The sequence below is a fragment of the Echinops telfairi genome, unplaced genomic scaffold, assembly GCF_000313985.2.
Source record: "Echinops telfairi isolate 266 unplaced genomic scaffold, ASM31398v2 ScPeMD7_7412;HRSCAF=8450, whole genome shotgun sequence".
Lineage (NCBI taxonomy): Eukaryota > Metazoa > Chordata > Mammalia > Afrosoricida > Tenrecidae > Echinops > Echinops telfairi.
In genome coordinates this window covers 10,559,881-10,573,207 of record NW_022111312.1, presented here as the reverse complement: position 1 = coordinate 10,573,207, position 13,327 = coordinate 10,559,881, and the positions used below count along the sequence as shown (strand labels likewise).

Below are 13,327 nucleotides of genomic sequence, written 5' to 3'. Positions count from 1 at the left end.
GCAGAAGCAGAACGTATGGATGGCCAACGTGAATTACATTTGGGGAGTTATTTTGAGAGGATCAGAAACATTTGAAAGCATAAACTAATTTTTGTAAGCATTCACCTGTCAATTCCCTTCTGGGAGTGGTACAGAGACTTCCTCTTACTTACTCTGGGCATATTACAGGCAGGACAAGTCTCCAGTCTCTGGCGAAGGACCTCACGGTTGGTGAAGTACCGGAAACAAGGCAGACCCTCAATGAGATGGATTGCTACTGGCTGTAGCAATGAGCTCAAACATAGCCACCGTGAGAGTGGAGAAGGGCTAGACAGCACCCTACCCGTCATGCAAAGGGTCCCTGTGAGTCAGAGCCGGCTCGAGGGCCACTAGCAACAACATTGGGGTAGTAGGATGTGAAAGAAGAAAAAGGTTATGACTTCTAGTGTCAGGTAAAAGGCTTCCACTGAACTGAACCATCAACAATTCAACTAAAGCGATTCTGTTGTATAGAGTTGTCAGTAGATGCCAACAGTTAGTTCTAACTTGTAGTGACCTACGCTCAACAGAATGACACAGGGCTGGTCCCTGAGCCACCTTCACGGCTGTAGCTCTGTTCGTTTGGGGCCATTCTGGCAGCCACCACATCAATCCCTTGCGTTGAGGATCTTCTTCTTCTTTTTTTCCCCTGACCTTCTACCTTGCCAAGCAAATGCCTTTCTCTGGGGACTGGTCCCTCCTGATAGCATGTCCAAAGTATGTGAGACAAACTCTCTAAGGATTATTAGGATTGTACTTCTTCCAAAAAACAGATTGTTCATGCTTCTGTCCATCCAGAGTACTTTTAATATTCGTCACCAACACTATAATTCAATTGCATTCATTCTTTTTGGGTTTCCTTGTCAATGGCTCAGCTTTCGCAGGCACAGGAATTGAAGTCATTAAAAACACCCTGGCTTGGGTCGGGCACACTTCTGTCCTCATGGCAACAGCTTCCTTTTTAATAGTTTAAAAAGGTATTTGGCAATAGAAGTGCTCAACGCAATATGTCATGGATTTCTTTCTTTTTTAAAAGATCATTTTATTGGGGGGTTCTCACAGCTCTGATAACATTCCATGCATCAATTGTATCCAGCATACTTGCACATAGGTTGCCATCATCGTTTTCTGAACATTTACTTTCTATTGAGCCCTTGCTATCAGCTCCTCTTTCCCCCATCCCTTCTCCCTTTCCCCTTAATAAGTTATAAAAATATATAATATATAAATTATTTTCATGTCTTACACCAACCGCTGTCTCCCTTCACCCACGTTTCTGTTGTTCATCCCACTGGGGCGAGGGGGATCCGTTACCCCTTCCTCCCCTCTTCCCCCATCGCTGGTTTCTTGATCGTTGTTTTCATGGGCATTGACTGCAGATCAAAGTAAAACTAAATCCTTGGAAACGTCAATCTTTTCTCTGTTTATCTTGATTGGTTCGGTTGTGAAATTTCCTGTTTTCTTTATGCTGAGCTGTAATCCAGGCAGAAGGCTGTGGGTGTTTGTGAGTGCCTTTACAAAATGAAGCTGCCTACGTTGGGATGCAGGGGGGAGGGCCTAACCTGCTCATCTTCTGGGTTATCTCTTCAAATATTCATCCCTAGTGACTCCAGTCCCTCAATTCTGCAACAAGAAAGCCGGATGAGGGGGGAGGGGCGATGAGCTGATACCAAGGGCTCAAGTAGAAAGAAAATGTTTTGAAAATGATGATGACAACCTATGTACAAATGTGCCTGACACAATCGACGGAAGTATGGATTGCGATGAGCTGTACGTGTCCCCAATAAAATGACTTTGAAAGAAACAAAACAAGGAAGCCAAGACCCAGAGAAGGAAAGCCAAGCCTATGGCCAAGGCCATAAAGCCAGTAGGTAGCAGAGCTGGAACTTCAAAACACAGCCAAACCCACTGATGTCCAGTTGATTCCAAATTATAGTGACTCGAGGTCAGAATAGACCTGCCCAGCAGGGTTTCCAAGGCGGCAACCCCCCACATCTTTCTCCCACGGAGAAGCTGGGAGGCTCGAACTGCTGCTCTTAACCACTGTGCCACTAGGGCTCCTTCAGCTAGAAATAGAACTTGCATTTTCCAGCTTCCGGTCTATTTATTCCTGAAACAGAATCTTAGGGTCACTCACTCTCTCTTTGTCACTTCCTCTCTCAACAGTACGTGCAAGCCAAGTGCCCCAGGGCCAACCTGCCCCCTATCTATGCCCTTGAGCTACTGACCATCTATGCCTGGGAAATGGGTACTGAAGAGAGTGAGAACTTCAGGCTGGATGAAGGCCTTACCACTGTGATGGAACTGCTGCAGGATCATGAGTGTATCTGCATCTACTGGACCAAGTACTACACGTTGCAGTCCCCAGTCATTGACACCTTTGTCAGAAAACAGCTCAAGAAAAAGAGGTACTGACGGAGCCACTCTTGGCCACCTGGTGTCACCGAGAAAAGAGAAGTGGGGGGAAAGTGGTATTCTGTCTTATTCAAAAACACTAAGCTAAAAATCCAAATTCACTGCCATTGAGTTGATTCCTATAGGACAGAGCAGAATTGCCCCTATGGGTTTCTGAGACAGTAAATCTGCGCAGGAATAGAGAGCCTCATCTTTTTCTCTCGGAGTGACTGGTGGTTTTGAACCGCTAACCTTGCAGTTAGCAGCACAACACATAAATCACTATGCCTCCAGGGTTCCCTATTCAGCTTTATAGGTGGGCTTCCTTAAGCAACAAAGTCACTGGGTGGCATAAACAGTTAAGCGCTTGCTGCTGAGGGAAACGGGAGTCCGCCCTGAGGGACCTGGGATGAACGATGGACGGCCTGGTGATGGACTTCTGAAAGAGCAGCCGCTGACCGCCCTGCGGAGCAGAGTTCCAAGATTCAGAATAGGCTGCATGGCAAATGGGCTGTTAGCATCTTTTCATTAAGTATTAAGGTTGCCATACGGAGCCCTGGTGGCACAGTGGGTCAGAGGCTCAGCTTCAGCCCGAAAGGTCAGCCATTGAAGCCCACCACCAGCTCTTGGGGAGAAAGATGTGGTATCTGCTTCCATCAAACCCTGTAGGGCAGTTGTACTCTGTGACGTGGGGTCACCGTGAGTTGGAATTGACTCGATGCTGCCAGGTGCGTGTTTACTATCGTGGCAAATGCTACCATGTCCCGTTCAGATCTCCTTGCTCCAGCTCCTGCGGAGACACCTGCTATCGCTCCGACATGACTTTGGGAGCCTCACTCCATTCCCAAAGTCCCAAGCAAAGTCCGAGAGCACTCCTCCCCAAGAGGAATTCTTGACAATCTAAGGGTCTTCAACCCGTGACTTCTCAGTGATGTTTGGGGGACCCTCCTGGACTCAGTGGCTTGCTGAGAAAATGTCTTTCTGGCTGGCAGACCTCCAAACCGGAAGGAGCCTGCACACCCTCTCCCTCTGTTGCAGGCCCATCATCCTGGATCCGGTTGACCCCACCCATAATGTGGCGGAAGGGTACAGATGGGACATAGTTGAGCAGAGGGCTTGCCAGTGCCTGAAACAAGACTGTTGCTATGACAACCAGGAGGCGCCGGTTCCCAGGTGGAATGTGAAGGTAATACTCAGGGCATCAGGGGCGCAGAGCTCAAACTGAGATCAGAGTGTTCCATGTCCAGGGAGCCATGAAAACTAGCATCAGACTAAGCTTGTCCCACCCACTAGCTATGTGAACTTGAGAACATTCTTTGACCCTCTGAGCCTCAGCTCCTTTTCTTTCGGTTCTCTCGCCCTCTGCTCTCTCTCCTATAATCTCTCTAAGAACCAGCTCCATGTTTTCAATCGTCCTTTAAAGGAGGTGAACAGCCAAGTCAACTCAATCCGTTGTTTGGTGCCAGCATTGTTGGGGCTGCTCTGGGGTAAGGGATAGCGGATAAAGGTGATAGAGAACGAGGCTGTGGTCCCATCCTCCGAAAGCTCATCCTGTTTTGTTACAAAGCGAGTCCAAGAAAGGAACTTTCACAACACACCGAGAGCCACTTCTCCAAGGCGACAAGATACGATACGCAGAGATCAAAAAATAAGAAATCATATTCGTTTTAGGGTACAAAAGAGACCTCATCTCAAATATAATTTAGAGAGAACGTTGATTAAGTCTTTAAAGAGACAGAGACAACATAAGGACACAGCAGACGTGTCATCCAAAGGAGGGTGGCCATTGACACAAGGTCAAAATGGCGTCCGAGGCTGGGTGGAGAAACCAAGCTTTGGAAAGAGCATGGAAGGGGAAAAGAAACGGTCGCAAAAGCATGATTGGCGGCAGCTCCTTCTGTCACAGTTGCCGGTGAAACTGTGGGGACTCTGCAAATGGTTTTCCGGCTATCGCTGTCATGCGTAGCCTTCTGCAAACTGGGGTGCTCAGCATTTAAGCTCTCATTAAATCGTATCTCTATCCCATTTTAGTGTGTAACATGTTTGCCCAGGCAGCACATCTGTAAGGAAGGGAGGCCAAGTATTGTTTGTCATCATCATCATCATCCCTGTTGACAGATGAGGAGACTGAGGTTCATGGAGGTGAAGGGCCTGCACATTCCCTAAGTCTCCAGGGTACACTCCCATGTAGAAGTGAAAGGCTGGAAGGTGGGCCCTGGCAGCTAGGGGCGGGGATCTGGAAGGTCAGAGCAGAAGGCAGTCCAGGTCGAGGGACAGGTGGGACCGTTGTACCTGGTGAGATCAATCCACACCACTGATTAATAATGAAAGCTGTTATTCACAGCTGGTTTGTAAGCAGGCTAGAGCCTCAGCCCAGGACAAAGTACAGGATTTTTATAGTTCAAAGTAGTGGGCTGACTTCAGGGGAGGGATATTCAAGAAGTTACACTCTTTTCTTTATTTTTTTCCCCCCCGTTCTTATTTTATCTTTATCAGCATTATTCCTTTTAATGATTAATTGGGATTTAATACACATATCATTCCATAGAGTAGCATTGGACAATTACTGCCACAGTTTCCAAACATTCTTTTTCTACTTAGACTGTTTGACATCGCTCCCCTTTCACCCCAACACCTCTGCTGTACCCCTACCCCCACCTGAACCCTTTATTCTACTTGCTGTCCCTATGGGTTCATCAATCCTGGGTTTCATGTGCCACAACCCAGAAAAGCGTATAACAGCTTCAAGAGGGTGACCTCCATGGACATAACACCTCTGAGACACACTCTAATATGTAACAAACAAAAACCGAGCCAAACAGTACAAACCAAAAATACAGAAAATTTTGCCAAACCAGATCAGGTCCAGCCTGCATCATAGGGGGGCTCTACTGACACCATTTTAACTGTTCGGGTCAGATTTCTGCCTTTGAACTTCTATACTCCTCTCTCCCCAGCACGTCCCTCCCTTCCCTCAAGTTCAGATCGGGGAGTTCTCTGGAGGCTCATTTCCTAGGTGGGTCCACAAAGGAATCTTGGGCTCCATTCTTCTCAAGCTGGCAGGATAGAGGGGAGGTCGGGGTGGGGGTAGGGTGCTGGGGGCACAGCACAACTGTAGGTCATGGTTCAAGGTCTAACAGGATTGTTTACATTTCTTGCTAATTGGGCAGAGTCTGGAGGGAGTCTCAGGAGAGCAGGGAGGGGGAGGAGGGGGAAAGGGGGCTAGCTGCTAGCAGGGGTTGAAGGCAGTTTAAAACACACTGGAGTTCTTCATGCTAAGCTGGGTTCCTACAGGACAAAGGCCTGGAGGTGGGGACAAGAAGTTCCCTCAGGTGTGCTGAGGACAACAGGCTGACCTGCTTGCCATACGGTGCCGACTCCTTGATATGGTGCCGAGATTACAAACCGAGGGTCCACCAGCCAAAGACATCCCATGAGTGGGCTGAAAATTATATGCTGAGGGCTTTCCCCCCACTGAAAATAAAAGCCGTCATACAATTGTTTTTCTCTCGAAAACTTTAAAGGCCTGGCAATGCCAAGCCCTATTCTTGCTTGAAAACAAACCCACCAGAAGCCCAGCTGGTCCCGGAAGCTCTTGGCGGCACTCTTCCCGAACCAGGACTCAGGCACTTGAGTGTGACCCCCAGCAGTGGTGAGGGACACAGATTTAGGGGTCAGTTCACAGCCTTGCTGTGATGCTTGGTGAAGGCTTTGGGATGCTCAGTGAATTACCTCTGTGGACTCAGCTTCCTCTTCTGTGAACCAGGTATAAATAGCAGAAACCATTTCACAGCGCTGATGGCAGCGTGACGTGTGCAAAGACTATGAAAGGCAGGGTGACGTGTGCAAAGACTATGAAAGGCAGCGTGACGTGTGCAAAGACTATGAAAGGCACTCAACACAGGGCCTGGCAGGTGGTGAAATCAATTGCCGTCAAGGTGATGCTGGCTCCAGGCGACCCCAGGCATGTCAGAAAAAAACTACGCTCCACCTAGTTTGTGATGGCTGATCTCTTTGGTGGAAAGGCAGGGTGGTGGTGGTGGAGAGCAGACCACCAGGTGGACTTGAACCTCCAAGCTTCCGGTTAGTAGCCAAGCACATCCCGCTTTCGTGCTACCCAGGAGGTGGTTCGAGAAACCAATCAAACCAGTTGCCATCAAGTGGGCCCAACTCATGGAGAGCCCGCTGGTGTGTGCAGAGAAGAGCTGTGCCCTAGAACGCGCAGGGCTGTGACCTTTGGGAAACAGGTGGCCAGACTTTTCTTCTGGCTGAGTTTGAACCATTGGCCTTCCAGCTAGTCAGTTGTCAAGTGTCCCAGCCAGGGTCTCCTGGGAAGCGGTGGTGTTTGGATGAGATGCTGTGGGTCATTGCCCGCCTCCCCCTCTCCCCCGGGAGGGCACAGCATGACTGCTCTGTCAAGTTTTTGCTTTTGGAAGAACCTCTCCCAGATCCACCTGCAGTGAGGCGATTTCAACTCATAGCAGACCTTATGGGACCGGACAGAACCGCCCCTGTGGGTTTTCGAGGCTATGACTCTACGGGAGTAAAAAGCCTCCTCTTTCTCCCTCAGAGCGGTTGGTGGTTTTGAACTGCTGACCTTGCAGTTAGTAGCCCAACGAGTCCTCATGACGACGTCGACACCAGGGCTCCAGAGGCACCTCTAGGTGGGTTGAAGCTGCCAAGTTTTGACTGATAGTCAAGTGCTGACTCGCTTCCACCACCCAGAGTTAAAACTTAAAAGACCGACCCACTGGCATCAAGTGGGTGTTGATGCTCAGCAAACCCAAGAGACAGGATTGAACTGCCCCTTTGGGTTTTTCGAAGCTGTAAATCTTCCCGGGAGCAGGAAGCCTCCTTCTCCCTTCTCCTGAGAAGCTGCTGGTAGTTTTCTCCCTCAGGGGGAGGGCGGGTGGGTTCAAACTGCTGACCTTGTGGTTGGCATCCCAACACTTAATCCACTCTGACACCGGGGTTGCTAGAAATGTTTGTGGCGGCTGCTGCTGCCATTGTTGATGAAAAGATGGGAACATGAGATGGAAACTTCTGGATGCTAGAGAAACATGGGTTTAATCCAACCTCCCTCGTTCTCCCTTCCAGAGTGCACGAGACATCCAGGTGACAGTGGAGCAAGGCGGTTACTCAGACTTGATCCTCTGGGTCGACCCTTACGAGGCCATCAAGAAGATCAAGGAGAAAGTCCGGCGGAGCCGGGGCTACTCAGGCCTGCAGCGGCTGTCCTTTCAGGAGCCCGGCGGCGAACGGCAGCTCCTCAGTAGCCACTGCTCCCTGGCCTACTACGGGGTCTTCTCCAGCATCCGCATCTGTCTGCTGGAGACTTTCTCCCCGGAGATCCAGGTGTTTGTGAGGCATCCAGACCAGGGGACCCATGCCTATGCCATGGACCCCAACAACCTCGTGCTGACCCTGAAAGGGCAGCTTGAAGACGCACTGGGGCTGCCCAGGAAGCTGCAGCAGCTCGAGTACCAAGGTCAAGTCCTGCAGGATTGGGTGGTTTTGGGGAGCTATAACATCCAAGACAGTGACACCCTCATCCTGTCCCAGAAAACAGCCGGAGAGGCTTCCTGTCCACCCAGCTAGTTTCCTCTGGGGAATTTCGCTATGCATCTTATCCAAAACTCATCAGACACCCTCCCAGGTCTCTCTGCAAAGAAGCCTCAGACCTTACCCAGCTTGTAAACAGTTAGCCTAGCCCTGCCGATTGGTGAGTGGGGACGGTGGTGAGAGATCAAAGATCCCGAGGGATCGCTGCCAGATCATGCCCAGTGAAACCCAGGAGAGCCAAACTCAGCCAGACCTCTTGGTTCTCCCAGTCCTGTAAGGTCTCTGCCATTGACAGGGGGCGGTCTGACCACTTTTCTGCCACTCATTTGAGTAGGAAAGACCCGAGTGTTCCTTCTCTGATCGTTTTCTGTCTCACACAGTTTCTGGCACTGGCCAGTTTTACGATGAGACTACAGCACTGTGACCCAAAGCCTCCACAGCCACCAGTTCACAAAATCAAACCCTAATCTCCCTAACGACCTCTCCCAAATGTTCAGGGTTTGGTTAATAACTGTGACTCTTTACACTGGATTCAAAAACCCGATCTTTCACCTGGGGGGCAGCTGGTGGCAGTTAGGGGACCCACATACAACCACAACGCCATCCCTAAATCTTTCCCCACTTCCAACTTCTGACAAACCAGAGAGGCCAAATATGCTCCCCTAGGCAGTCACATATGATGCTCTGCTTCTAGGGATCCTTCCCCCAGCAACTTCCCCGTGCCAGCAGCCTCTGATCCACCCACAGTGGATCCCTTTTCCACCGTAAAGTTTGGTCATGTCCCCGCCTCCTTTTCTTCTCATCCAAGTGCAAAGGATGCTTCCCTGGCTGCAGGGAGCTGGGAATACACAGCCTTCCCTTGTTCTCCTGGGAGTGGTCTCCATTCGTTCCCCAGGTGCTAACACTGCCCTAGTGGCTAGTGTTTCATTATTTGAGTGTCTCAGCTTCGGGCAGGGAGGGCTTTGTAGGGAAATGGAGTCGGAGAGAGACAAAGTCTTGGAGTGTGAGGATGACAGAGGGTCAACTCCCTTCCACTCCTGAGACATAAGTACATCACACGACTCCTGAGACACATAGCGCAGACCCCCAAGGGTGAACAAGACCCAAATGGACCATTGACTAAAGATGACATCCAGGAAGTCCATAATCGTGTGAAGACATGCCATCGATCATTAGCGATAAGAGAAACACGAATTAAAACAACGATGAGATACCACCTCACACAGACACTCTTACACAAACTCAAAAAAAGAGAAAGAAAATGCCAACTACTAAAGCAGACGCGGAGAGACTGGCTCATACAACGAGCTGATGGGATTGCAGAATTGCACGGCCAGTGTGGAAACAGCCTCTGGGGCTTCCTAGTTGATCTCTTAAACAAATGCAAATAAAAATACCATATGATCCTGCCATCTCTCTACTCGGTACACACCCTAAAGAAAGAAACACAAGTAGATAATAGGCACACCTGTGTTTATCACAGCAATGTCTATAATAGCAAAAAGATGGAAATAACCGAAAACCCTGCCCGCGGAGGAAAGGACACAAGAGATCTGGTACCTACACACAATGGAAGCTGATGCAGCCCTGAAAAATAGCGGTGAGGCCGTCAAACACCTCGGGATACGGACAAAATTGGACGTCATGATGCTCAGCAAAATGAGTCAATCTCATCAAGGCAAATATCTCATGACATCATTCTTAAAAAGGGGGAAAGTGTTTTCACGCCAAAGGAAAAGAATCTGAAGAGGCTGGGCTGAGGGCGGAAGTCGAGGGGAAGGCGGGGAGGGAAGGAGAAGAAAGAGCTTCAGGTAGAGGTGTTGACTGAAATGCTGTCAGCCCTGGTGGCATAATGGCCATGTGCTGGGCTGCCAATGGAAAGGCTGATAGTTCTAAACCACTAGCCACTCCCTGGTAGGAAGACAGGGCTGTCTACTCCCATAATGAGTATAGTCTCAGAAACCCACAGAGGCAGTTCTACCTAATCTTATAGGACAGAGTAAACATTGGGCAGTTTTACTTACCCTGCCCTACAGGGTCTCGATGGTTCTTTTGAGTTTATCACTGTTCTGATGTTATCGGCTATCCAACTACATATAGTATTTTTCTCTTTGTATATATTATACTCCACGTATAAAAGGGAAACATCATTTTAAAATAATTTTTTTAATTTTGAGAGGTCACAGCCTAAAAAGTCCTCGTTTCCTTACGCATCAGATCTAAACACTGATCTCAGTGGTTCTAAAAGGAGGAGAAGTAAAATTGAAACTGACTTCAATTTTTTGTGATATAAGAACTAGTTTCTTTTTTTCCCCCCATCATTTTACGGGGGGCTCTTACAGCTCTTATAACATCCCATACATCAATTGTGTCCAGCTTATTTGTACATATGTTGCCATCATCATTTCCGAGACATTTTCTGCTGGAGCCCTTGATAAAAGCTCCTCTTTTTCCCTCCTCTCCTCCTCCCCCGCCCGCCTGTATTCTTGATCAATTATATATTGTTATTTCATATATTGCACTGTCCTTTGTCTCTTTCACCCACATTTCCGTTATTCATCCCCTTTGCGGAGTGGGGGGGGGGGCTATATATCCAATCTTGTGATATATAGCCCCCTCCCTGACCTTACCCTTACCCTTATGCTATTGCTACACCCATTACTGTTCCTGAGGGATTTCTCTTTCCTGAATTCCCTGTGTCGAGAGCTCTTATCTATACCAATGTGTGTTTGCTGGACTAGTCAGATTTGTAAGGTAGAACTGGTTCATTGGGTGGGGCGGGGGGAGTATTCAGGAACTAGAGAAATGATGCGTGATTCATCGGTGCTATCCTACACCTTGATTGAATCATCCCTTCCTTATACCACTTCTGTGGAGGGATTTCCAATTATCTACTGATGGGCCAACCCCCCTCTTTCACACCAATACAGTTGTTTGGATCTTTTGATACCTGTTGCCTGATCCTGTTGCCGACACCTTGTGGTCACACAGGCTGGTGTGCTTCTTCCACCGGGGCTTATTTGCTTCCCTGCTAGATGGCCACTTGTTTGACTTCAAGCTTTTAAGACTCCAGATGCTATATCTTTTGATACCGGGCACCATCTGCTCTCTTCACCGCACTTGCTTATGTACCCATTTTGTTTTTAGTGATCCTGTTGGGAAGATGAGTATCAAGAGTGCCAGGTTACCAGAACAAAATGTTCTTGTGTTAAGGGAGGCCCAAAGTCCATCTGCTACCTTAATACTTGTCATATAAATATATGCACATTGGCTTCTATCCCTTTCATTATAAATTAATATATTTACATATAGACATGCCTATAGCTATACCTCTATAAATAGCTTTTGCTTCCTATTTCTTTCCTCTATTTCCTTTCACCTTCCTCCGATCCCACTATCTTGTTCACCCTCCGTTCAGCTCTCAGTATTTCCTCTCAGATACATTGCTCTTGATCAAGCCCCACTCAGCATTACATGCCCCCTCACCATCACATGCCCCCTCACCATCACTTTTAGATCTACAAGAGCTAGTTTCAAACTAACATAACCAAAATGTTTTCAGTCTTGGAAATCCAAAGGGCCAGTTCTACCCTGGCATATAGGTTGGCTGTGAACCAGAATTGAGTTGACAGCAATGAGTTTATTTGAGAATAACCAATGCTGGAACTACACTGGCCCAACGCCTCGGAACCAATCTGGTTATTTCTTGAAGCAATCTTATTTCCTCCCAAAGGAGCCCTGGAGATGTCGAGGATCACAAATTGTACGCCCATAAACAATTAGTGTCAGAGTCGGCATCGACTCCATGGCAGAGAGGTGAAGTGACGGTGAACCCGAAGGGGTCAACCTCTAGTATTTCGGGGGAGAAAGATGAGGGTGTCCAAGCCCTCCCCACCGGACTTCCCCTCGCCCTCAAAGCAGTTCCCAGCCAATGGTGGCTTGAGGCTGCAACTACAATCCCCACAATGCCCTGCGCGCGCACGTTTTCCCACGTTAGCGTAGCAAGGCGTCTCGCCCAGGGACCGAGCGCCCCACAATCCTTTGCGGCAGCCCAAGATGGCGGCGCCCAGCACCTCTCCGAGCGATTCCGACAGCAGTAGCAGCGGCAGCGACGCCGAGGAGCTGTCGCGGTGCCGAGAGGCGGCGACCCCAGCCTGGGGCTGGGAGCAGCGGCCGAGGGGTCCGCAGAAGCCTCGTGCTGGTAGGAGACGGTGCTGAGAGGCTTGCGGCAGAACGCGGGTGCTTCTGAGGGCTGCGGGGGTGGCGAGGCGAGACTTGCTGACCCTCGAGGCCCTTCCACGAGAGAGCTCTGGGAACGGTGTGAATGAAGCTCAACCTCCATGCCCGGGCAGGTGCAGCAGGGAGAGAGGGTTCCCCTACCCGCGTCGGGCAAACAGAGGCGCCCCAGTGTCTCGGATCTGCTTCCCTCGCTCCTTCCTCACGGCCGCGCACTGGAAGGGCGTTCTCGCCTCTCCTTTGTGACTGCTCCTGGCATCCTCCTTTTCCTGACGCCCACACATTCTCCACCTCCTTGGGGAGGGGGGAAGGGGGTAGAGGGTCTCCCAGCCAGCAGCTGGCAAGCGACTCTCCGCTTGTCCCTGGCCATAAACCCTCTGGTGGCTCCTGTTGTCCTGGGGATACGTCCATTAGCCGCTAACTGGAATCGAGCATCTTCCGCCACGCATGTATTTGGGTGTGTATTAGAACATGCATTCTAAAGCACGTGGTTTGTAAAAGGCTGTGACTTACCGTGGGAGGCCTGACAGAAGTTCTGCCTCCTTTGAGTTCACTCTGATCCTGAACAGCAGCGGGGACCCTCCTTGCTCTGGCAGTGCTTGGAAGTAGACTACAGCCCCCTAACGCTCATCCAGAAGTTTGGGTCCCAGAGCCGCTTAGAAGTAATAATGCCCTGGCGATCAAGTAGCCAAGGGATCAGAGGACCCCAGGACCAATCCTGTGAACTTTTCTAATTTGCCATTTCATTGGTGACCATTTTCTGTGTTTTTTTTTTATCCTCTAACATTGGCCACATAGCTGAGAATCCTCCCGGCACTATTTTGACTAACTGCTGACCATTGCCCTCAGGAGTCTGTATCTTTCTTCTCTTTGTGCTATTTGAAGTTAGCAGCAATACATTACCAAAAAGTCACTTCCGACTCATGTTGTGGTCTTAGGTGCCTGAAGTCAGGACACGCATAGTAAAACCCTGTGGGCAACAGAATGACACACCACCAGGTGCTGAGCCAGCCACACAATTGTGAGGTTCTGTTAGGTAGGCCAGCATAGGGCTGGGAGATGTCCATTAACACGTGCCCAGAGGGCCAAGCTAGGGGAACAAAGGAGTGGCACAGCG

The 13,327-nt window shown here is 49.4% G+C and overlaps 2 protein-coding genes across 3 annotated transcripts in view; both read left to right on the top strand.

Annotated features, from left to right (window-relative positions):
* The window catches only part of OASL (2'-5'-oligoadenylate synthetase like), an 18,288-nt gene extending 8,564 nt beyond the window's left edge, over positions 1 to 9,724 (top strand). Inside the window, exons 4-6 of the mRNA XM_013006402.2 lie at positions 2,185 to 2,426; positions 3,451 to 3,598; positions 7,510 to 9,724. Coding sequence (XP_012861856.1) covers positions 2,185 to 2,426; positions 3,451 to 3,598; positions 7,510 to 8,010 — 891 coding nt within the window. The 3' untranslated portion in view covers positions 8,011 to 9,724. The remainder of the gene's footprint in view (positions 1 to 2,184; positions 2,427 to 3,450; positions 3,599 to 7,509) is intronic.
* A 2,306-nt stretch (positions 9,725 to 12,030) lies between these two features.
* The window catches only part of CUNH12orf43 (chromosome unknown C12orf43 homolog), a 10,889-nt gene continuing 9,592 nt past the window's right edge, over positions 12,031 to 13,327 (top strand). For both annotated transcript variants that reach the window (XM_045296786.1, XM_013006442.2), the window contains exon 1: positions 12,031 to 12,175. In XM_045296786.1, the coding sequence (XP_045152721.1) occupies positions 12,031 to 12,175 (145 nt within the window). The remainder of the gene's footprint in view (positions 12,176 to 13,327) is intronic.